This window comes from Apostichopus japonicus, chromosome 16 (genome assembly GCF_037975245.1).
Source record: "Apostichopus japonicus isolate 1M-3 chromosome 16, ASM3797524v1, whole genome shotgun sequence".
Taxonomy (NCBI): domain Eukaryota; kingdom Metazoa; phylum Echinodermata; class Holothuroidea; order Aspidochirotida; family Stichopodidae; genus Apostichopus; species Apostichopus japonicus.
The window spans coordinates 34,739,272-34,761,840 of NC_092576.1; the positions used below are offsets into that span (position 1 = coordinate 34,739,272).

At 36.3% G+C, this 22,569-nt stretch overlaps 1 protein-coding gene and 2 long non-coding RNA genes across 14 annotated transcripts in view; 1 reads left to right on the forward strand and 2 right to left on the reverse strand.

Annotated features, from left to right (window-relative positions):
- Window positions 1–1,288: 1,288 nt before the first annotated feature.
- LOC139982391 (uncharacterized) overlaps window positions 1,289–22,569 on the reverse strand; it is a 54,110-nt gene continuing 32,829 nt past the window's right edge. For 8 of the 11 annotated variants that reach the window (XR_011798155.1, XR_011798159.1, XR_011798153.1 and 5 more), the window contains 2 exons: window positions 21,862–21,989; window positions 15,141–17,909 (listed from right to left, as the gene is read on the reverse strand). Coding sequence is in view for 2 of the 11 variants with exons in the window: in XM_071995193.1 (XP_071851294.1) it covers window positions 3,023–3,087; window positions 3,721–3,847; window positions 4,872–6,442; window positions 6,791–6,984; window positions 9,834–9,887; window positions 10,152–10,223; window positions 10,946–11,011; window positions 11,111–11,179; window positions 11,594–11,746; window positions 12,083–12,154; window positions 12,355–12,579; window positions 13,220–13,282; window positions 13,729–13,800; window positions 14,263–14,334 (2,875 nt within the window). In the remaining 9 variants the exon portion in view is untranslated. Of the gene's footprint in view, window positions 3,088–3,720; window positions 3,848–4,871; window positions 6,443–6,790; window positions 6,985–9,833; window positions 9,888–10,151; window positions 10,224–10,945; window positions 11,012–11,110; window positions 11,180–11,593; window positions 11,747–12,082; window positions 12,155–12,354; window positions 12,580–13,219; window positions 13,283–13,728; window positions 13,801–14,262; window positions 14,335–15,140; window positions 17,910–21,855; window positions 21,990–22,569 lie in introns of those variants that run through there. The other 3 variants (XM_071995194.1, XM_071995193.1, XR_011798156.1) reach the window with 3 other exon arrangements.
- Window positions 14,343–22,569, forward strand: part of LOC139982400 (uncharacterized) — a 51,249-nt gene continuing 43,022 nt past the window's right edge. For both annotated transcript variants that reach the window (XR_011798164.1, XR_011798163.1), the window contains exon 1: window positions 14,343–14,572. This is a non-coding gene — a long non-coding RNA (uncharacterized lncRNA). The remainder of the gene's footprint in view (window positions 14,573–22,569) is intronic.
- Window positions 19,422–21,849, reverse strand: LOC139982401 (uncharacterized). The gene is made up of 2 exons (XR_011798165.1): window positions 21,629–21,849; window positions 19,422–21,480 (listed from the first exon to the last, which is right to left on the reverse strand). It is a non-coding gene; the product is annotated as an uncharacterized lncRNA (long non-coding RNA).

Genomic DNA, 22,569 nt, shown 5'->3' on the forward strand with positions numbered 1-22,569 from the left:
GCCAGTGACGGATCGAGGATTTCGAAAAGGGCGTGCGCCTCAGCCTACCCCTTACACCGACAACTCCATTTTTGACGTTTCCATTGTCATAATCCTTGGTAGGATCTCGGCAAAGTATATTCTTGTCTTCTCGAAAGCTGTGAAGGATGTAAACATTGACTGTCTTTATCGCAAACAGGTCATGGAACATAATTATCCTAGTCTCGTTACATAATTCATTGCATGCTTGTAACAATAGGTCTATAACAAAGAGATGTGTATTTCAAAAGTTACACATATAAATATAGGAAGCAGGCACTGTTTTATGTCAGTAAGCTAAAGCATATAAGAAGTTAAATGCTGTACGTTTGGCTAAGCCCCTGACAATCTCACCTTACAGAAAATGATTTAGTGTGTAAAAGTAAGTTGGCCAGATATTTCGATCCTAGCAGGATCTTCCTCAGAGGCTAAATGACAAGTAACAGTAACAGAAGGGACACGCACAGAATACAGACAGGTTAATGAGCAAGGTGAACATAAAGAGATATATGTAAGGGGATTAGTAGACAAAGGATGGAGAGAAGAAAGAAAGAAACCAACAGGGGAAGAGGAGAGGTAGGAGATAAACAGTGGAGGGACAAAGGCAGGATTAAGGGAAGGGGGTAGGGAATTAACTGAAGAAGGAAAAAGACAGAAAGGTGTGGAGAAAAAAAGGGTGGACTAGAGCTATGAGAAATGATTTACTCAAATTTCAAATCGGTAGCATTAGGAAATCATAGGAATCCTGCTTTTGCTATGATAACGTGTATACCATTTGTTTTCTGAAGTCCTAATTTCACCTGCCTATTACTCATTTTCTCATTACTGTCAATGACATGCAAGTTCAAAGACTTTAGCAAGTCTATTATTATATCATCAAGCCACATATTTAGTCAATCGTTTCACATGTTTCTTGGGGGGGGGGGGGGGCTTGGTTATACTTTCAAACGTCATTTTCTCTTAAATGACCTATTTTTCTTTATGTCAGTATTAGGTTTTCTGACTTTCATAAAGTAACTACCGATTGAGCAGTTAATAAGCTCTGGTCTCTTTTCAAAAAATCTCCCCTCTGAAAGGTTTGTCCATTGTGTATGTGGGACACGGAATTTTATTCCTGTGGCTTTTATTAGGAATGTTTAAACGGTATCAACATTTCTAATTTTGATTCAATTAAGCTATTTAGTGTCCTTCGGAGGAAGAACGTGTAGAAGACAATATTATACATGCATTTATAAGAAGGTTAACACAAAGATGAGTAGAATCATTGAAATGAAATTGTTTCTTGACTAGGTGTATTTATTGGGTATCAACTGGTTAAGGTTCGTACTATAGTGATCTCGTTAATAATGAATAGCTAAGAAAGATGACTTTGCATTAATTATAATTACATAATGAGAGATTAAAGAAGTGACGATTAAATTAGCAAAGCTTTGCTATACCTTTCATTCAGATTAACTCACAGCAAGTACGGTCAAAAGCATTCTCAAAAAGACAGAATTGAATCGTAAGCAAATGCTCTGCAGGTCAGTAATTGTGAAATTCAACAATGTTTGACTATTTTATATACAAATATTTCTATGTTAACAGCATTATCCCAATGATACAACGAATAATAAACGTGGATACAATTTAGTTAATGTTTAAGTATTCGAAATGAGATTTGATGTTGCCTAAGCAGAAGACTAACCATTTCGGTAAAGATAGGGGATTCTTCCTTAATATATAAATATGGTGCGGTGATGTATTAAAGGAACCACACGCTCTCATGTTTCAGATCCAACAGTGAACAGTGATATAATTAGTAAAGCACACGTCCTCATATCTCAGATCCAACAGGCTCCTGCGATGTATTAAATGAAACACACGCTCTCATGCTGCATACTCAACAGGTACCAGTGTTATATTTAATGAAACACACGCTCTCATGTTTCAGATCCAACAAGCTCCAGTGATGTATTAAATGAAACACACGCACTTGTGTTTCAGATCCAACAGGGTACATTGATATATTATATGAAACACAAGCTCTAATGTTGAAGATCCAACAGGGTCCATTGGCGAAGAAATGCAGTAAAGGAAAGGGTCTACGTCACATGAGAATTTGATTCTTACCAGGAAATAATTAAATTTATCCGGATGCCGTCATGTATATTTAATAGCGAAAATGACCATTTAACGGATTTATAATTTCCGTGAAGACGTTATTAAACATGAAAAAGAGTTCTCCTTACGATAAGATTTGGGATAACAGTTTCTGAATTACACGACTTAATAAACGGTGATCTGTCACCAGAAATGATATAAAAAGATCCGAGTGAAATTGTTTTCCTCGCCTTGGTTAACTGCAGATTTTCATCTTTAGACGTCTTCTTACCATATTTCACATATACATTTGTAAATTTTTCCATATAGATATATAGTGTTATATAGAGTGAATTTCATACAGGTTAGTGGGTAAACATTATATTACAGGAAATGTTTTGGCTCCATAGGCTATATACAGGCTAGTGTTATAATGTAGAGACTGGTCTCAACGTGCAAGTTCTACCATGTATGCTAAATGAAACAACTATAATTATACACAGTCTTACAAAGTAAAATGTATGTACAGATGTTTTCCGTAAAGCCAGCCCAATATAGATATATACAGTTATTTTCAAAGTTCTATTTCTGACGTATGTTCTCTACAACTGACTATATAGAAAGTGTTCGAGTACATCATATTTTACTAAATATTTAACTATTTATTTGAAAAATGGGCGTGTGTACGTATAGAATTGTTGCAAAAACTAACCATTTTCTAACAGTGCACTTGGAGGTACATGAAATGCAAAGACAGCCATTCAAAAGGCCTCTACATCTCACGGAGAGTGACCATTTCTCTCCTATGGTGATATGTTGGTTTGAATATTTCTACAAACTGTGGTCAATGCTAATATATACATCTTATTTAAAATACAGATATGCATGAGCCTTATTAGTCATCAGTTTAGAAACGTCGTTGTTAATCACTGTTAGAACGTTTAAAGTTTCGAGCGAGGAATCGGATGATTAGAAGGAGTGCCTCAGCTGTAATTATAAAGAAAAATGAATGTCCGATATCATAACACGATATTTTCTTTTCAACAGAAGTTGTCTCAGAATGCACTAAAGAATGATCTCCAATCAAATAACACAGTTCTCAAAATGTAAAAACTCTGTTTTAAACTTTGTATTCTTCAATGTTACTCAACGTAATGGACAATTGTATTTGCAGCACGCAGATGTGTGTTAGCAGCCCTAGCGCGTGTTGGAACTTTAGTTTGAGAAAAATAATACCACGTGGCGACAAGATTTACACTTGACAAAAAGATTTAATAAAAACTCGGCTGTTATAGAAAAGCAGGAGCAACATTATGTTTTTTTTTTCTTTCAAGAATGGTCGGAGTGTCTAAATAAGATAACAATCAAACACACTTGTACATTGTATCATGGAAATGTTATGACGATATCGAATGCAACATGCATTTCTTAATGCATATGAATTAGCCTCCGACAAAGAAGAAATATAACGATACTATCCATTATTACCAATGGAATATGTGTTCGATTCCTTGATTTCACTTTAAGGTTACAGGGCAAATTACTTTCAGACCGAAAACACACTCAGAGCTCGTTTCAATGTGATTGGGTTATGTTGACATTTATTTAAACATTACTCACCTGAGACGATAAATATGATAAAAATATCGAGAACAAAGAGACCAGTATATATTGCTGTACCGTATTCGGAGCTCACTCGTACAGACACAATCATGATATTTATAAATATCGCAGCCAAAGAAAAAGACTGCAATGAAATCAAGATTTAATCAATATAATGACTGTTCACTGACTATTTTTTTGATGACAAATGAAGAACTAGGAACCAAAATGTAATCAATACAAAGAATGCTCACTTACTAGTTGTTATATGAAATTTGAGGTATTGTGTCTATAAACTTCATATTTAACATATATTCCATTTATAGTTTCCTTCTTTTTTTTACTGACAGTGATACTAGAAAAGAACATATTTGAAATACTTTCGAGACAAATGAACGAATGAATAAAGTTATTTAGCCTACATTCAAGACCAAATATTACTTCATATATAAAGCTACTGTGTTATACTTGTTTTTTATCTAAACTTTTACTTGTACAACTCTATTTTTTGTGCTTATCCTTTTTTTTATAGGTTTTGGTCTGTTGTACAATCTTCTCGTGTTTTTAATTTTTTGTGTTCGTAGTTAACATACTGCTTATTTTTCGTTTATGTGTTTTCTAGACTTTTTACTCCTTTGATTTCTCTGTTTTTTTTATTCTTTTCTTTTTTTATTTTTGGGTTTGGTAAGGGGCCTAAGGGCCTTTTAGTATTCATCATCATCATCATCATCATCATCATCATCATCATCATCATCATCATCATCATCATCATCATCATCATCATCATCATCATCATCATCATCATCATCATCATCATCATCATCATCATCATCATCATCATCATCATCATCATCATCATCATCATCATCATCATCATCATCATCATCATCATCATCATCATCATCATCATCATCATCATCACCATCATCATCATCATCATCAACATCATCAACATCATCATCATCATCATCATCATCATCATCATCATCATCATCATCATCATCATCATCATCATCATCATCATCATCATCATCATCATTATTATTATTATCCGTGTTCCGTGTTCATTACACTGAATCAATTTCATAAAAGATTTGATGTTAGTAATTATAACATCTGAATGATAATGCAACGAAGATGGTGACATGGCTTTGCTTATCTGGACTTACCTGTAACCTCTGTTCAAATTTGTTTTTCATTGGACTGTATTTAGCATGAAGAGTCAGAAACAGAACCGACATCCCGATGGTTGAGAGCTGTGTCAATGAGTTATGCCATCCAAGCAGTGTAACCATCACAGTCTGTGTGACCTTCCTGGTCAACTCAATGACCTCCCAGTACCAAAACTGACTCTTGTAATTCTCACAGAGAAAACTGAACCAAACTGGGGAGTCATATTTTCTCCTTTCGGTCCCGGTGACCAGTGGAGTGGTTTCGTCAATAGAGCCACCATAACTGCAATCGAAATCGGCATAAGTTGTAGCCTGTTTGCCTTTGGAATGATATTTTCGTAGCAAAATGAACAGCGACAATGGAAACCCAACAACGTACACCGCTGTAGCAATGTATGCCGCAACATGATAGGAGTCAAGATCTTTACAATTGATGCCGTAATCTGCTCGAAGAAGAGTTATGGACTCATTGCCGACGCTGTATAATTTGAACGTAGAGCACGCTGCTGGGTATACCGCGAAAATGGAATTGCAAGTTGGTGTGTACGTCACAAACAGCACAAGGACAACTAAGGTGAACAGCTTTGAAACTGTCTGTTTGGCCCTTTGTCGAAGAGTGAGTGAGAAGAATCCGCACTTTGATATGAAATAGACTGTACAACTTAGATAAAGGTACGTGATGACTAATGCAACTGGAAATATTAGAACAATTGTAAACTGAAGCAAAGGATTTATCTCAAATTGTTCATTGATGCATTGAGGACGAACAAAGACTTGAAAGAAATCTGCAACTACCATTGATAGAAATTCACCGAAAATTAATAGAGGACCTTGCCATTGTACGTTGTGGAAAGTCTCGAATAAATCACCAATCACTTGATAAAAGCCGAGAACAATCTTTATTCTTGACGATAGCTTGTCAATCACAGATCTTTGGTTGCTTATCTTGTTTTTCTTCCAGACAATGAACGAAAGTAGAGCAACGCACGAGAGAACAACAAAAAGGAACACTACCAGCACCCATAATTTACTGGGACAAGGATGACAGGAACTCAGAACCGAATAATATCCCGATCGACATTTGGTACACATCCAACCGGTGTAACCAGCAGCACAGTTGTCGTTACCATACATTGGAAGACCGTCTTTACTGTCACAACTCCTATTTCGAGGACAACGATAAACAAACGGCATAGAGTATCCATACTGCATCGTTGTGTTATCATAGTCGTCGGTCTTAGTTTCTAGATTCTTCACAAATTTCAAGTACTGATCTGGTTTTGTATTCGGAAAAGACCAGTTCCAGTAAAAGCCGGGTAAAATTGATATGTAATCTTCAGAGCAATTTAAGCCGTCGGCAATACAAAGAAAACATTCCCCAAACCGATGCTTTCGAGCGTAATTTTGTTTACATACACAAGCTCGATAGCCAGCGGATACATTTTTGTCCGTTCCTTCAGGGCAAACTTTGCATTGTACTAATGAAGAACCGCTGCCTTTTTCTACAAAATTTCCATCGTTACAGGTTTTGCATTCAATGCTTCCTATTTCGTCTTGGTAAAATCCACCTAATCGTAAAAATGCAGAGATTGATTTAAGTTCGGGGTAGAGTAATTGAACTAGAATGGAAGATCATTTAGTCGATCTAGCATCTTAATTTTGAAAAATGTCTTTAAGTGCAGGGCATTAGAAGATATTATAAGTTAGTCAGCTGTTTAGGAAACGAAGTGATTTTTATACTTGATACAAAATAACATGCTCATCTATAAAAATAAAAAAAAGGAGAATTTACCTCACACAAAATGAAATAAATGATATACGTCATATCTAAGACACAAGAAGCGGGTAAGTGGGACTAAATGGCTTTATAATTGGTTAGAATGAACTTTAGATTGAAATTCAAATGTTTACGGCACCTTTCGGACAGCCTCTACACTTCTTGCGAAATCCTCCACCAAGTGTACCCGTTGGACATGGTCTACATTCACTCATGCCTTTACCAATATTTTGGCATTCGAAGCCTTGCTTCTCATAGGATGACACTAACAATGCAAAAGGACCTTTCGAAGGAAATTCCAAAGAGGGAAAAGTTTCATCGTTGACACATATGCTATAATGAGAGAAGAAAAACGAAGGAAACAGACAGAGTGGGAGGATGTGAATGTCATCTTTTAATTTATGATGTTAATTTTATGTCAATGTTGTTTATTTATGTTACAATGTTATCATTCCGCATAATCGTTTAGTTTAGTTTAGTTTAGTTTAGTTTAGTTTAGTTTAGTTTAGTTTAGTTTAGTTTAGTTTAGTTTAGTTTAGTTTAGTTTAGTTTAGTTTAGTTTAGTTTAGTTTAGTTTAGTTTAGTTTAGTTTAGTTTAGTTTAGTTTAGTTTAGTTTAGTTTAGTTTAGTTTAGTTTAGTTTAGTTTAGTTTAGTTTAGTTTAGTTTAGTTTAGTTTAGTTTAGTTTAGTTTAGTTTAGTTTAGTTTAGTTTAGTTTAGTTTAGTTTAGTTTAGTTTAGTTTAGTTTAGTTTAGTTTAGTTTAGTTTAGTTTAGTTTAGTTTAGTTTAGTTTAGTTTAGTTTAGTTTAGTTTAGTTTAGTTTAGTTTAGTTTAGTTTAGTTTAGTTTAGTTTAGTTTAGTTTAGTTTAGTTTAGTTTAGTTTAGTAGAAAAAAGGATCAGGCGGGACACTTAAGTCCCAATCAAGGACCATAAAGAGAGAAAATAAAAAAAACCGAAGACACAAACACTCAGTCCCAATAACAATGCTTTAAGTGCTTGTCCAAAGCATTCTTAAACCCATTGACACTACTTGCAAACCATTCCACTCATTCACAACCCTATTAGAATATTAATCCTACTATGTGACTTTTGGAGTTTAAGACAATGACCTATGGTACAACTACTGTTAGCAATAATGAAAAAGTCGGTAAAGGATAAACTGTCGAAACCAAACACAATCTTGGTAACCTGGATCAAGTCCCACGTAACCCCCTAAGCTCCACTGTGGTGAGATTCAACAGTTGTAACCGCCTGTTATAAGGAACACTCTTTAAGGAACTAATCATCCTAGTAGCCCTCCTCTGGACCTTTTCAAGTACATCCTTATCCTTAGCAAAATATGGGTTCCAAACCTGCACAGCATACTCCAGATGAGGCCTAACCAACTGCTCATAAAGCCTAACTACGATGTCCTCTTTCAGAAAACTGAAATTCATCTTGATCATACCTAAAACCCTATAACCTCTTTTAGCAGCTTCAAGGCAATATTTAGAAGGTTGCAGAGTTTAGTCAATGTAGATACCTAGGTCTCTCTCAATAGAGACCTCCTGTAACTCCACACCATTAAAATTGTATTGAAACTTTTGGTTGCTACCACCAATGTGCATTAACTTGCATTTGTCAATATTAAAAAGCATTTGCCACCCCTGAGACCACAAAAATGTTATCCAAATCCGTTTGAGACTTCTCAGAATCGCTTTTGGAAAATACCTCAGAATACAATTTGGTGTCATCAGCAAACTTCTTAGCTGTACACAAAATATCTGCGTCGATGTCATTTATATAGGCAACAAACAACAAGGGACCCAATACAGACCCTTGTGGAACCCCACTAGTAACGTCCTGCCAAGAAGAAGCACAGCCTTTAATTACCACCCTCTGTTCCGTATTACCAAGCCAATTCCCGACCCAAGACAGTAAATTCCCATTGACACCCATGCTCTTCAGCCTAAATAAACGACGCTGGTGGGGAGCTTTATCAAAGACCTTCTGGAAATCCAGTAACACAACATGTACAGACTTCTGCCTATTGAGTGAGCTTGTTACATCTTCCATAAACTCAAGGATATTTAGTGAGACAAGACCTTTTTTGACAAAGCCATGTTGAGACTCTCTGATCAAAGACTGACTGCTGAAGTGACAGACCATAGACTTTTTATAAATAGACTCCATGACCTTAAAAACAACACTAGTGCAACTAACTGGCCTATAATAACAGAGCTTAGACTTATCACCCTTTTTGAAAATTGGGGTAATATTAGTACATCTCCAGTCCTTAGTGGCATGTTAAGAACTGTGTGCATACTTGCTCAGAGCATAGAAATGAGAAATGGAATCATAGCTCTACTATTGTCTCTTTGATGACAAGTTTCTTTTAACAAGAACCTGTTTGTAAAGTGAATTTTTCTAAGTTACCAAGAGAAACGTATACGCTTATTCAAAGTGATTTACAATGAATATTTATTTAGGAGCGAAATACATTTGTAGCTTAAGGAAATAGTGTTACTCTTCTTGCACATCCAATTATTGTAAACCAATGTGCAGCTTGCATTAAATGATATTTGAAGTACATGAGCTTAAAACTTAGACTTAAGACTAACGTTACATGTAATGAATTATTGATAACTTCGAAAATGTAGACCAGTGCATGCTTAGACGATACTTAGAAAATCAGTAAAATGGGATAAAAATCAGGCACGAAGTGCTTTTCTTGATATTAGAAAATTGTCTTTTACTATGCTAAGATCATTGCTTCCTTCGATTTATAAATGATATGTACTAGTGAACATGTTTAGTAAATATTTGGCAAATAATTTTCTGTATTGTCAACAAAAATTACGCATATATCTATAAACTTGGGAACCGGCTTTTATGTTTTGATGATATTGATATGTTAGGAGAAAGGGTAAGATAAAACAATTAAAATTAAACCAAAGACACTATCTATGGCGATCTCCAGCGATTTTGTTCAATCAACCCCAATGAGCGCCAACGGCACCATTCTCAACTTTCAAAAGGTCGGTGCTAAATTTTAGATTAGTTCTTGGGATCAAGAAGTGCTTCCATTGTAAAACCTATGTTCACATCAACAATTAGGATTATGATTGCGTGCTGCCTTCAATTCCCTTTTAAAGATAATGCAAAAGTGAACCAAAGACACTGAGAAAGCGAATAAAACTTACATATTGTCGTTTGTAGACAAAGGTAGTCTCCCTAATTGGTTGCAGTTCATATATCTTAACAAGACAAAAAAAAGAAGCCCTCTCATATTTCGTAGCACAAGATAGTTCTCTGTTTCATTAACATACAATGAATCGTCTTGAGCATGTCTGCAGATTTATCTCAGATGATTTTTTTTTATACTTCTTTACTTTTGTCGTTCGAATAAGGTTCCTGAGAAAATATGTATTGATTTTAGAATAAAGAACAAAAATTGAATTGTAAAGAAAAATGTATTAAACAATGATATGATCAAGCTGATACATGTTTAAAGCACTCACAAGGTACTTCCATTTCCAACTCCGTTCAGCGCTACTTGGGAAATATTCAGGATCTTGTTCTTGTACAAGTGGCTATGGAATATAAAAACACACATCGTAACTTCCATACAGATATTATCGGGTATAATCATATGGTGTATGTGCTCCTTCTCATTAGAATATTATTGTAGTAAAATATGTCATATGTCCCCATGTAATCAATTACAAAGTATATGAACATCGGAAAATTGCCTAGGAAATGCTTTGGCTTGAAAGGGATTCGAACCTATGATTTCAAGTAAGTAATCCTGTCCTCTCCCAACTGAGCTATCCAGTCCTTAGTTTATGGCGATCCCTAATAGTCATTGTTCGTTGGAATGTAAGTCAGAAGCCACAGTGAATGCAATACCGAGTAACTAAGAACCACACATCAGTTTCATCGTTTACAAATCAAACAGCTTTACAGGGAAGGGATTTCAAGAGAAATCCCGCTTTTAATTAAGTAAATGAACAATGTGATACGAGTTGTAAATTATAAACAATGCAACCATCATTACATTCCATAATAAAATATTATTAATATTTATGGAAGATAACAGTGTCATTCGAATATAGTTTTTTTTTTGTCATCAATAAATGTCAACTATCAATAATGTACAACCAGTTAGTTATAGTATAAATTCAGGTATCAACGACCCGTTAACGCGTGTCACCTTTGTCATAGGACTTGGGATAAAACTTTAAATTATATTAAAACGTTTACATATAATAAACATTGTGAAACTCTGTTTGTTCCCAAGCACGTGTATACTTACATATGAATGTTTTCGAGAGCAAACGAGTTGTTGGAAACATTCGAGATGTTATTCGCAACCAGGTATCTGTATTAGAGATCAATAACGTTAATAATTCATAACTTTACAAGGATTTTGCAGCACTCGTCTAAAGCTTAGATGTACAGAAAAATAAAGTTTACTTACAAACATGTGAGATTTGTGCCCAAAAAGGCTCGTTCTGCGATGGAATGAATTAGGTTCCTGTTAAGAACTCTGCAAAAACATAATAGAAAATGATTACTGTGGAAGCATCCATTTATCTTGCAGGCAGATGAGAGTAAATAACATGTACGGGCATTTCATCCAATACCACTCTTGTAAATTCCTTAAGCAACCGTGTTCAAAATAATGAATGTGGTAGCGGAGCCCAACGATCCTTAGTAATCTACAAACTTTGAAACTTCAAACTACGGCAACTAACATATAGTATTCTGTCAGAAAGCGTTACGAAATCTTTTAGTGAAGAACGTATTTGATGATCTGCTAAATGTGTGTTCCATAGTACTAAATATATCACTTAAGAAAAACTTGAAAAACTTATATGTGTGTGTCTTTTCAACTATGTCTAAAGAGACTAGCTTACAACGATCCATTTGGTATAAAATCATGATAGCGTTGAATTCTTACAGGTATGCTAAACTGCCTAATCCCTGGAAAGTATCATTCCATAGAAAAGTAAGATTATTTCTATGCAGTTGTAATATCAACAGCCCGTGATTTCCACCGTAAGCACTGAAGAGTCCCCTCGGAATTATCGATAGACTATTGTTCGACAAGTCCCTGAATATTCGAAAAAATGAAAAAGAAATACGATTTATAGGAGCTAAGAGTACATATATGTATTGCACTGTCGTAAGGAGACACCACTCATCTGTGAAAAGTAACTACTGCTTAACGGTGTCATCACAACTAACACATGGAAGAATACATTTTTACTAGTAATATTCGCACACGATCATTTTTTAAGCCCAAAGAAAATATAAAGTGCTATTAACATTTACTGCGAGTAAATGTCAACAGTGGTCGATAATATTTTTCTCTGCTAAGAAAGATAATAATACATTGGACATTACGCTCACCAGTTGCCGCAATGAATCAAATATACACTGAACTTACAAACTGAATGTCAAGTTGATTGTCGCGAACAGCCCGGCGGGAAGAGATGAAAGATTGTTTCCATAAAAGGTTCTAAACGAAATAATGAGTACATTTCTTGTGAAGAAGGTCTCAATATTATAATTCTTGTGAAATCTTCAAGGAAGATCGCAATATATTAGTTTGTGTAATATTGGGTAATATTAATGATTTGCCTATTTCAAATATAGACAACCGAATTTTGTTAAATATGAAAATGAAACCTTATAAAGCAAACAGCTGGTAGAACTTACATGTGGTGAACAAGGTTCAAACCAAGCAATGAGGTATTCGATAGAGTTTCAATTTTATTGTTTGAAAGGTATCTGTCGAAAAACAAATGTGTTTGGTAAAAGTTAGATAAAGATAATTGCAGCAGCAGCAATAAGTAAACAAGTGCACAAAGAGTTTGTAAGATATTATTACTCACATGTCGCTCAGATTTTTGAGAGATTGAAACATGCCTTCCGGTATGTAGGCTATGTTATTTGAAACAAGCATTTTAAAATTAAGAGAAAGAGGTAAACCGAAGGAATATGTTATTTGCCCTAGTTGTAAAGAGGTGCGTTATTTTATATTGTGATAACGATTATTGCAAACAATATTTTCATGAGAAAAGTGAATCTGTAACACACAGTGCTGTTAAATACAATGACTATCATCAACGTAATATACAACAGTATCTGTGCTCCTGTTATTCTTAAGCATCCCTCATAACAACATAATCGAAAAGATAAGTGTGCACCGCTATTTGTTACCGTGTGAACTTCGTTAGACATTTGGACACTTTTAGATCAGGTACATGCTGATGGCAACGTATCAGTCAATGTGATATGAATAGGCGAAAAGGTTTAACAAGGTATGAACTACAAGAGTATAAGGCAAACAATCCTTGTCTGACACAAATTTCTCTACGCGTGGATTAAACATCCCTGTGACACATATTATACTATCTCGCTAATTAGCAGCAGGCAATTATATTTTACCACTTTTAGATCTCTCAGTGAGACAGTTAGTCATATGTGGGTTTTACAGTATGTTATTTTATAGGAATGACGCAATATTTACATTTCACATAAATGGAGTAATATAGATACACAGCTAAAACTACTGTCTTACAATCTTTTAGTCTCGGGGAAGAAGTCCGCAGTTGGTCGTGCTATATTGTTATCACACAAATCTCTGTTGGAATATAAAGACACCAAAATTGACATTCGTTTCAAGGATTGGGAAAAAAACTTCTTAGTATGCACACATGTCAAAACAAATCGAGAACCACTACTGCTAATCATTATCAATGTCCAACTTCCTTGTACATTTTTCAACATTTTGAGCACATTGTATGTATGTACATATATGCTGATATCAAACTTTGCGTTGAAAATACTGGTGCATTACCAATCGAAAAGGCATTCGAAGCTTAAATATATCGAAGAGAAGATGATGTGTGCATGTGTATTAATTTAATATACCGCATATTTGTATGATATTTCATATATGAAATAACAAGCCTTGTGTAAATCATCTACAATCATTAAATACCTGATAGCAGGAAGTCAGAAACTAGTGGCAACATCACGTGTATACAACAATGCTTACTGTTAGTTCTTAGACATTGAAGTACTCACAAGTGTGCTAACGAAATATTTTTAGCAAACATAGATTTCGAAAATGTTGTCAATTCATTTTCATGTAGTTTTCTGAAATGACAAAAGGAGAAACAATTTAATACGACCTAACCATCAACAAATTAGCCACCATAATCACATTTTCATGCGGTGCCACCAGATATGATATTTGTTCAAATGGAACTTACATAATAATTGTACAAAGCAAGTACGAAAATTAGTGTAAAAGATTAATTGTTATTTTAAACATGGTATAAAAGTAATGTATATCTAGGTACCTCTGAAAGATCTAACAGTCATGAGTTCTGTTTTAATCATTTCAAAACTTTGACCTAGTAGACACATATAAGTTTTTTTGTTTTCATTTCTTGCATTTCCCTTCACGATGTGTTATTTAACACATTGTACACAGGTACCCAGATATCGCTTGCATTACAAATAAATTGTGAAAAATAATATTTTCAAAGGAATAAAGAAGAACCCTATGATGTTTTAATTTTAAACGACTTCTTGTTTCCTTTTCCTGTTTCTTACAAAACTTTCAAAGCTTCAATTTGTCGAAAACAGTCCGGCGGGAGATGTGTTATTTGGGTGTTGCAAATTGACCTGTCAGAGAAAGAAAATCATAGAATGTTGCTAAGCGATTCATCAATTGAATGTTGCTAAGCGATTCATCAATGGAATGTTACAAATTATTTTAAATTTACTACAGAGTCTGCTATAATATCTAAATCTGACGAAGAACGCCCGGAGTGAATGGCAATTGAATACCTTCTACTTGAACAACGCGTCCGCTCTCTAATAATTCAACATCATTGTGATTGTTATGTCAAGAATTTCTGAGGTACCTTCTACATTTGTTAATATTGACCAGCTACGAGGGTTTCTTTTTTCCTTCAGTATAGGTGTTTGGTATGTACTATTTGCAGGGCTCACATTTAGTGAGTATATGTGCTGGTGTGTAGAATTAACCAGGCTCACATTTGGTGGGTATAGGTGTGTGATGTGTACAATGTACCGGGCGTGTGGATGAGACAAGTAACTAATGAGCAGTGATTACTGTATTAAAATCGTAAGAAAATTTCAAACATGGCATTGAAGCAAGACTTTTAACTTAAAACAGTTATAACTGTAAAGAGGTTAGGAAACATTTAGGGTTTCTAGGAACTATTTAAACCTGACTTTTATCCAAGAAAAAAACTTTCTGTTCAACATTGATAAATTTACCAGAAATGATATTGCTTTTAATGACGTTTGCATCCGGGTATAAAAATATGGTATATACAAGGGTAACATCTACGCTATGACTGTCATTGTCTTTAAACCTTCAAAATGTGAGTTAAAAAGGCAAATGCATTGTAATCATACTGCAGATACATAAATTTGAGACAAAAAATAACACAAAGAGAAAATTATTCTTTGTTTGTACCAACTTATGTATTTCATGTTATATTTTATCTACATGACCATAAACTGAAATTTAGTACGTTAATTTCTTACATGAATTAAAAGGAAGAAAAATACCTCTTGTCCCTGTACAAAAGTGAATCAGTGAAACAAATACACCCCACAACTGCAAGGGAGTGTCATTTAGCACCAAGAAGAAACACCATTAATGGCTTACAATACAGTTCTGAGGGGCGTACCAATACGCCCCGCTACTGGTTGGAGTGTCATTTAGCACCAAGAAGTAACAACATTTAGTGGCTTGCAATACAGTTCTGAGGGGCGTACCAATACGCCCCACTACTGGTTGGAGTGTCATTTAGCAACAAGAAGTTACAAAATTTAGTGGCTTGCAATACAGTTCTAAGGGGCGTACCAATACGCCCCGCTACTGGTTGGAGTGTCATTTAGCACAAAGAAGTAACACTATTAAGGGGCGTACCAATACGCCCCGCTTCTGGTTGGAGTGTCATTTAGCACAAAGAAGTAACAAAATTTAGTGGCTTGCAATACAGTTCTAAGGGGCGTACCAATACGCCCCGCTAATGGTTGGAGTGTCATTTAGTTCCAAGAAGTACCAACATTTAGTGGCTTACAATACAGTTCTAAGGGGCGTACCAAAACGCCCCGCTACTGATTGGAGTGTCATTTAGCACCAAGAAGTAACAACATTTAGTGGCTTACAATACAGTTCTGAGGGGCGTATCAATACGCCCCACTATTGGTTGGAGTGTCATTTAGCAACAAGAAGTTACAAAATTTAGTGGCTTGCAATACAGTTGTTCTAAGGGGCGTACCAATACGCCCCGCTACTGGTTGGAATGTCATTTAGCACAAAGAAGTAACACCATTAAGGGGCGTACCAATACGCCCCGCTTCTGGTTGGAGTGTCATTTAGCACCAAGAAGTACCAACATTTAGTGGCTTACAATACAGTTCTAAGGGGCGTACCAATACGCCCCGCTACTGATTGGAGTGTCATTTAGCACCAAGAAGTAACAACATTTAATGGCTTACAATACAGTTCTGAGGGGCGTACCAATACGCCCCGCTACTGGTTGGAGTGTCATTTAGCACCAAGAAGTGACAAAATTTAGTGGCTTACAATACAGTTCTGAGGGGCGTACCAATACGCCCCGCTACTGGTTGGAGTGTCATTTAGCACCAAGAAGTAACAACATTTAGTGGCTTGCAATACAGTTCTGAGGGGCGTACCAATACGCAGCGCTACTGGTTGGAGTGTCATTTAGCACAAAGAAGTAACACCATTAAGGGGCCTACCAATACGCCCTGCTTCTGGTTGGAGTGTCATTTAGCACAAAGAAGTAACAAAATTTAGTGGCTTGCAATACAGTTCTAAGGGGCGTACCAATACGCCCCGCTAATGGTTGGAGTGTCATTTAGTTCCAAGAAGTACCAACATTTACTGTAGTGGCTTACAATACAGTTCTAAGGGGCGTACCAAAACGCCCCGCTACTGATTGGAGTGTCATTTAGCACCAAGAAGTAACAACATTTAGTGGCTTACAATACAGTTCTGAGGGGCGTATCAATACGCCCCACTATTGGTTGGAGTGTCATTTAGCAACAAGAAGTTACAAAATTTAGTGGCTTACAATACAGTTCTGAGGGGCGTATCAATACGCCCCACTATTGGTTGGAGTGTCATTTAGCAACAAGAAGTTACAAAATTTAGTGGCTTGCAATACAGTTGTTCTAAGGGGCGTACCAATACGCCCCGCTACTGGTTGGAGTGTCATTTAGCACAAAGAAGTAACACCATTAAGGGGCGTACCAATACGCCCCGCTTCTGGTTGGAGTGTCATTTAGCACCAAGAAGTAACAAAATTAAGTGGCTTGCAATACAGTTCTAAGGGGCGTACCAATACGCCCCGCTACTGATTGGAGTGTCATTTAGCACCAAGAAGTAGCAACATTTAGTGGCTTACAATACAGTTCTGAGGGGCGTACCAATACGCCCCGCTACTGGTTGGAGTGTCATTTAGCACCAAGAAGTGACAAAATTTAGTGGCTTGCAAAACAGTTCTGAGAGGTGTACCAAAACGCCCCGCTAATGGTTGGAGTGTCATTTAGCACCAAGAAGTTACACCATTAGTTCTGAAATAACATAATAACACCATTAGGTGGCTAAGAATGCAGTTCTGAAGTCCGTACCGATACACCCCCTACTGCTCGGAGTGTCATTTAGCAATAAGAAATTACATCATTAATAACAACAATAAGTGGCTTACAATGCAGTTCTGAAGGATGTACTATTCAGACCCTCAGATTGCTCTAATGGGCATACCCCTACTAATAATTTTATACCAAAAAAGTACAATAATAAGAGAAGTCACTGTAACCTTACCCAACCCTCCCACCCCCCCCCTTTTTATTTCCATTACACTTAAAACAAGCATTTTAGGATTTGCAGAGTAGAAGACCATGTGGCTGTTCCAGTGTTGCCACTTCCTAAAGATGAACACATATACCCTACAAGACAATTAACCTCCCTGTTGTCCCCAAATGACCTTTGACCTTCACCAAACTCAATACGCTTCTTTTAATCAGTGCTATACACATTTTTTTCATCCTCTGTGATCTAGGATCATCCCTAGCAACAATAGGCACAGTAAGTTCTGTGCCATCATCCCATCAAAGTTTCCTTGCAATGGTTTTCCTCTTGAACGCAATGGCCAGACCAAACAGACTCAGTGTGAGCATTTCTGTGTCATCTTCAGAAAAAAAGAGAGAAATAAAACTTTATTCTACACTGACAGTCTAACCATTTTATTTATTTTTTATCTGTTGCATTGATAGTAAAAAAACAAATGAACAAAGACTGCAAATGTTTTTTTTTTTTGATATGATAAGTTAGCAGGACTATACTGTCATATGATTGCAGTGCTATCACTCTGCTGTCCTCTACAATCTGATTAATACTATGACAGAGGTCACATGTCTGCCTGTATTAGTAGCCTACATGTTGTTCCCATTATACAAGTGAAGATTCCATTTGAATGTAATGTGTCCCCTTGGAGTAATATTGAATTAAAACATTGAATTTAATTTGATGTGACATGTGACCTATGTTTCTGGGGGGTCTGCTAGACATAGACTTTAACCCTAAAACACCTTCATACCAAGTTTTAAGAAAATCAACACAGCCATTTAAGAGGTCTGTTTGACATAAAATTGGACACCCCACACAGACAACTTTTACCCCTCCCTCAGTCAAACACTTCCGGTGACCATGCAATACCCCACAATGAATGACCCCTATTGGGAAAACTAACCACTACCATGGCAACTGTTGCGTAATACTGTTAATGGTCCAACTGGCAAAGGAACTACAATATTGTACCTAATCCTCCCTATGAGAGTGATTAGATAACAATTATTTGAAAATTCACATACTGTAAGAGAGCGATTCTGTGTGCACAACACAAAGTTATGTGTTATGTGTAGACAAGGACTTTTCATACACACTTTCAATGTCTTAATGCATAGGTCATTGCAACCTGAATATACAATATGGAGGAATGAGATGAATAACTGCTCGGCAGAAATTCTTCTATAACAAGAGCCCAAGGGCACTGTGGTTCCTTGCTTGGGGTATATGACAATACACATAATATTATCAAGCAAGATTGAGCTCAAATAGTCCAAGTAATTGTGGTCCTACATGTTCCCATAAAGTAACCAACACTATAGACAACACTTTTGTGATCACAAAATGTGATCAGATTTTTGATCAAAAGACACTTGTGAGATCTAAATATGGCGTCGGAAATGTAAAAAATATAAGAGACCTACAAGCGTGTCAACAGATATGATAACATTGGTGACCTCAGATGACATGACCTTTAAGTTTTAAAATGTTCCAGCACCCCATTCACAACTTGTCCCAAAATATCAACCATTTCACACCTTGGCATTGAGATTTAATTGCATTAAATGTCAAAAAATTAACTTTGAACTTGTATACATAACTTCACACACAAAGGTCACCCGGAGGTCAACCAATTGACATTTTTGATCGGTGAGACCTAAATAGAGCATGACTGTAAAAATTCAAACATTTTTTCTTTGCCCATTTTCTGCCCCCCCCCCCAAAAATACTACTTTTTTAACATTAGCTGACCTTTGGTGACGTTGGATCACATGACCATTAAGTTTGAAAATATTCCCCTATACCATTTGCAACTTGTCCAAAAAAATCAACCTTGTAACACCTTGGCACTGGGAGTTATTGCATTAAATGTCTGAAAATTAACTTTGACCTCATATAACTTCGCACACGAAGGTCACACGGGGGTCAACCCATTGACATTTATGATCAGAAGGTACCTTTAACATCTGAAAATAGCATCGAAACTGTAAAATTCCACAAAACACGAAAAGGTCACCAGAGGTCAAATTGAGGTCAGGGGTCACCCAGATGCGGGTCGACAAATGGATTACATTGAAGCAACTCCCAACCCTAACAGACAATTTGTTCTCAAGTTATCACAAAAATACTAGTTTTTTATCATTAATTGACCTTTGGTGACCTCGTATCACATGACCGTTACGTTGGAAAATATTCCCCTATACCATTTGCAACTACTCCAAAAATATCAAGCTTGTCACACCTTGGAACTGGGAGTTATTGCACTAAATGTCTGAAAATTAACTTTGACCTCATATAACTTCACACACGAAGGTCACACGGGGGTCAACCCATTGACATTTATGATCAGAAGGTACCTTTAACATCTGAAAATAGCATCGAAACTGTAAAGTTCCACAAAACACGAAAAGGTCACAGAGGTCAAATTGAGGTCAACGGTCACCCAGATGCGAGTTGACAAATGGATTACATTGAAGCAACTCCCAAACCTAGCGGACAATTTGTTCCCAAGTTATCGCAAAAATACTAGTTTTTTATCATAACTTGACCTTTGGTGACCTTGTATCACATGACCGTTCAGTTTAAAAATATTCCTCTATACCATTTGCAACTACTCCAAAAATATCAGGCTTGTCACACCTTGGAACTGGGAGTTATTGCATTAAATGTCTGAAGATTAACTTTGACCTCATATAACTTCGCACACGAAGGTCACACGGGGGTCAACCCATTGACATTTATGATCAGAAGGTACCTTTAACATCTGAAAATGGCATCGAAACTGTAAAAATCCACAAAACACGAAAAGGTCACCAAAGGTCAAATTGAGGTCAAGGGTCACCCAGATGCGGGTCGACAATTGGATTACATTGAAGCAACTCCCAACCCTAACGGACAATTTGTTTTCAAGTTATCGCAAAAATACTACTTTTTTATCATTAATTGACCTTTGGTGACCTCGGATCACATGACCATTAAGTTTGAAAATATTCCCCTATACCATTTGCAACTTGTCTCAAAATATCAACTGTGTAACACCTTGGTACTGGGAGTTATTACACTAAATGTCTGAAAATTAACTTTGACCTCATATAACTTAACATACAAAGGTCACCTTGGGTCAACTTATTGACATTTGTGATTGATGAGACCTAAATTAGAGCATCAAACTATACAAATTCAAACATTATTTTCTTTGCCCATTTGCTATCCCCAAAATACTAGTTTTTTAACATTAATTGACCTTTGGTGACCTCGTATCACATGACCGTTAAGTTTGAAAATATTCCCCTATACCATTTGCAACTTGTCCAAAAATATCAACCATGTCACACCTTGGAACTGGGAGTTATTGCATTAAATGTCTGAAAATTAACTTTGACCTAGTATAACTTCGCACACGAAGGTCACACGGGTGTCAACCAATTGACATTTTTGATCGGAAGGTACCTTTGAGATCCAAATCTAGCATCAAAACCAAACATTTTCTTTTTTGCTCGTTTCCTCCCAAAATAAGCACATTTTTTCTAATGTGACCTTTGACCTTTTGACCTTGGTTTCAGGTGTAGTTTAATCTCCTGATTCCAAAAAAACAAAACGACAAGTCTGTACAACCATCCTAACTCCGACCGAAAAACTTTGACCCCATATAACCTCGCATATAAAGGTCACACGGGGTCAACCTGATGACATTTATGATCAGAAGGTACCTTTGACATCTGAAAATAGCATCAAAACTGTAAAAATCCCCAAAAACATGTAATGGTCACCAGAGGTCAAATTGAGGTCAAGGGTCACCCAGATGCGGGTCAACAAAAGGATAACATTGAAGCAACTCCCAACCCTAACGGACATTTTGTTTTCAAGTTATCACAAAAATACTAGTTTTTTATCATTAATTGACCTTTGGTGACCTCGGATCACATGACCGTTCAGTTTGAAAATGCTCCCCTAACCAGTTCACAACTTGTCCCACAATATCAATCTTGTCACACATTGGCACTGGGAGTTATTGCAGGTTTAATATTTTCGGTTTTTTGACCATAACTGACCTTTGGTCACCTTTGTGGGCACCAAAAACAATAGGGCACACCTTCTCCATATGGCGGATCTATAGTCCAAGTTTGGCATCAATCCAACTTTCCCTTATTGAGATAGAGCGTACCCAAGCAAGCGTCACAGATGCACACACACACAGACACACGCACACACACACACACACGCCAACCTGACTGCATAGGTTCCTTTTGCTAAAGCAAGGAACCAAAAACAACATTCATAGTAGTCACCTTTACCTCAATGCTCATCTGATGCCTGGTTTCCCCTATTTTGATGTGCTTGTTTGCTAACCAAAGTTTTGTATCTTTACATTCTTGTCTGGATTGTGGATGCCACCAATAACTTCATAATGGTATCCATTTGCCTGAAAGAAAAATTTGTTACAAAATGTGAAAATGAATATATCAGTAACTTAAGTCAAAGTAGCGTAATGTCAGACTTTTGTCCTCAAAGATCAGGTGTAATTGACATGCAAACAGAAAGCCACAGGTCTTAGTGATTCCTTTGCCTATTGTTATTGTAGGGCATTGGAGGGGAGAGTTCTACTGAGTACATGGGATCCACAGTGAAATGAAAAAAAAATCTCTTGCAACTATTAGCAAAGGAGAACTAAACGTGTACTCAAAGATATGGTGTGGACAACCCTGAGTTATCATGTTTTCAAAGGTTTTTAATATTATGATGTGTGTAGGAATCCACATGTCAAGTAAAAGATCTGTTCATGTTGTTCTTCTTGTCTAGGGCTAATATTGCCATGTGCATGGTGAGGTACCATGTTTAAGAAGTTTTTCAGACTGAAATTAACTGACCTTGAGTGACCTTGACCGAAACAGCCAAAAAAATAGAAGACAAATGCTTAATTCCTATCAAATTTGAAATTTACCAAAACTTCACTTCTTCAGCTAGAAAAGTTGTCAGTTGTTGACCACTAGTCAGGGTTTTTG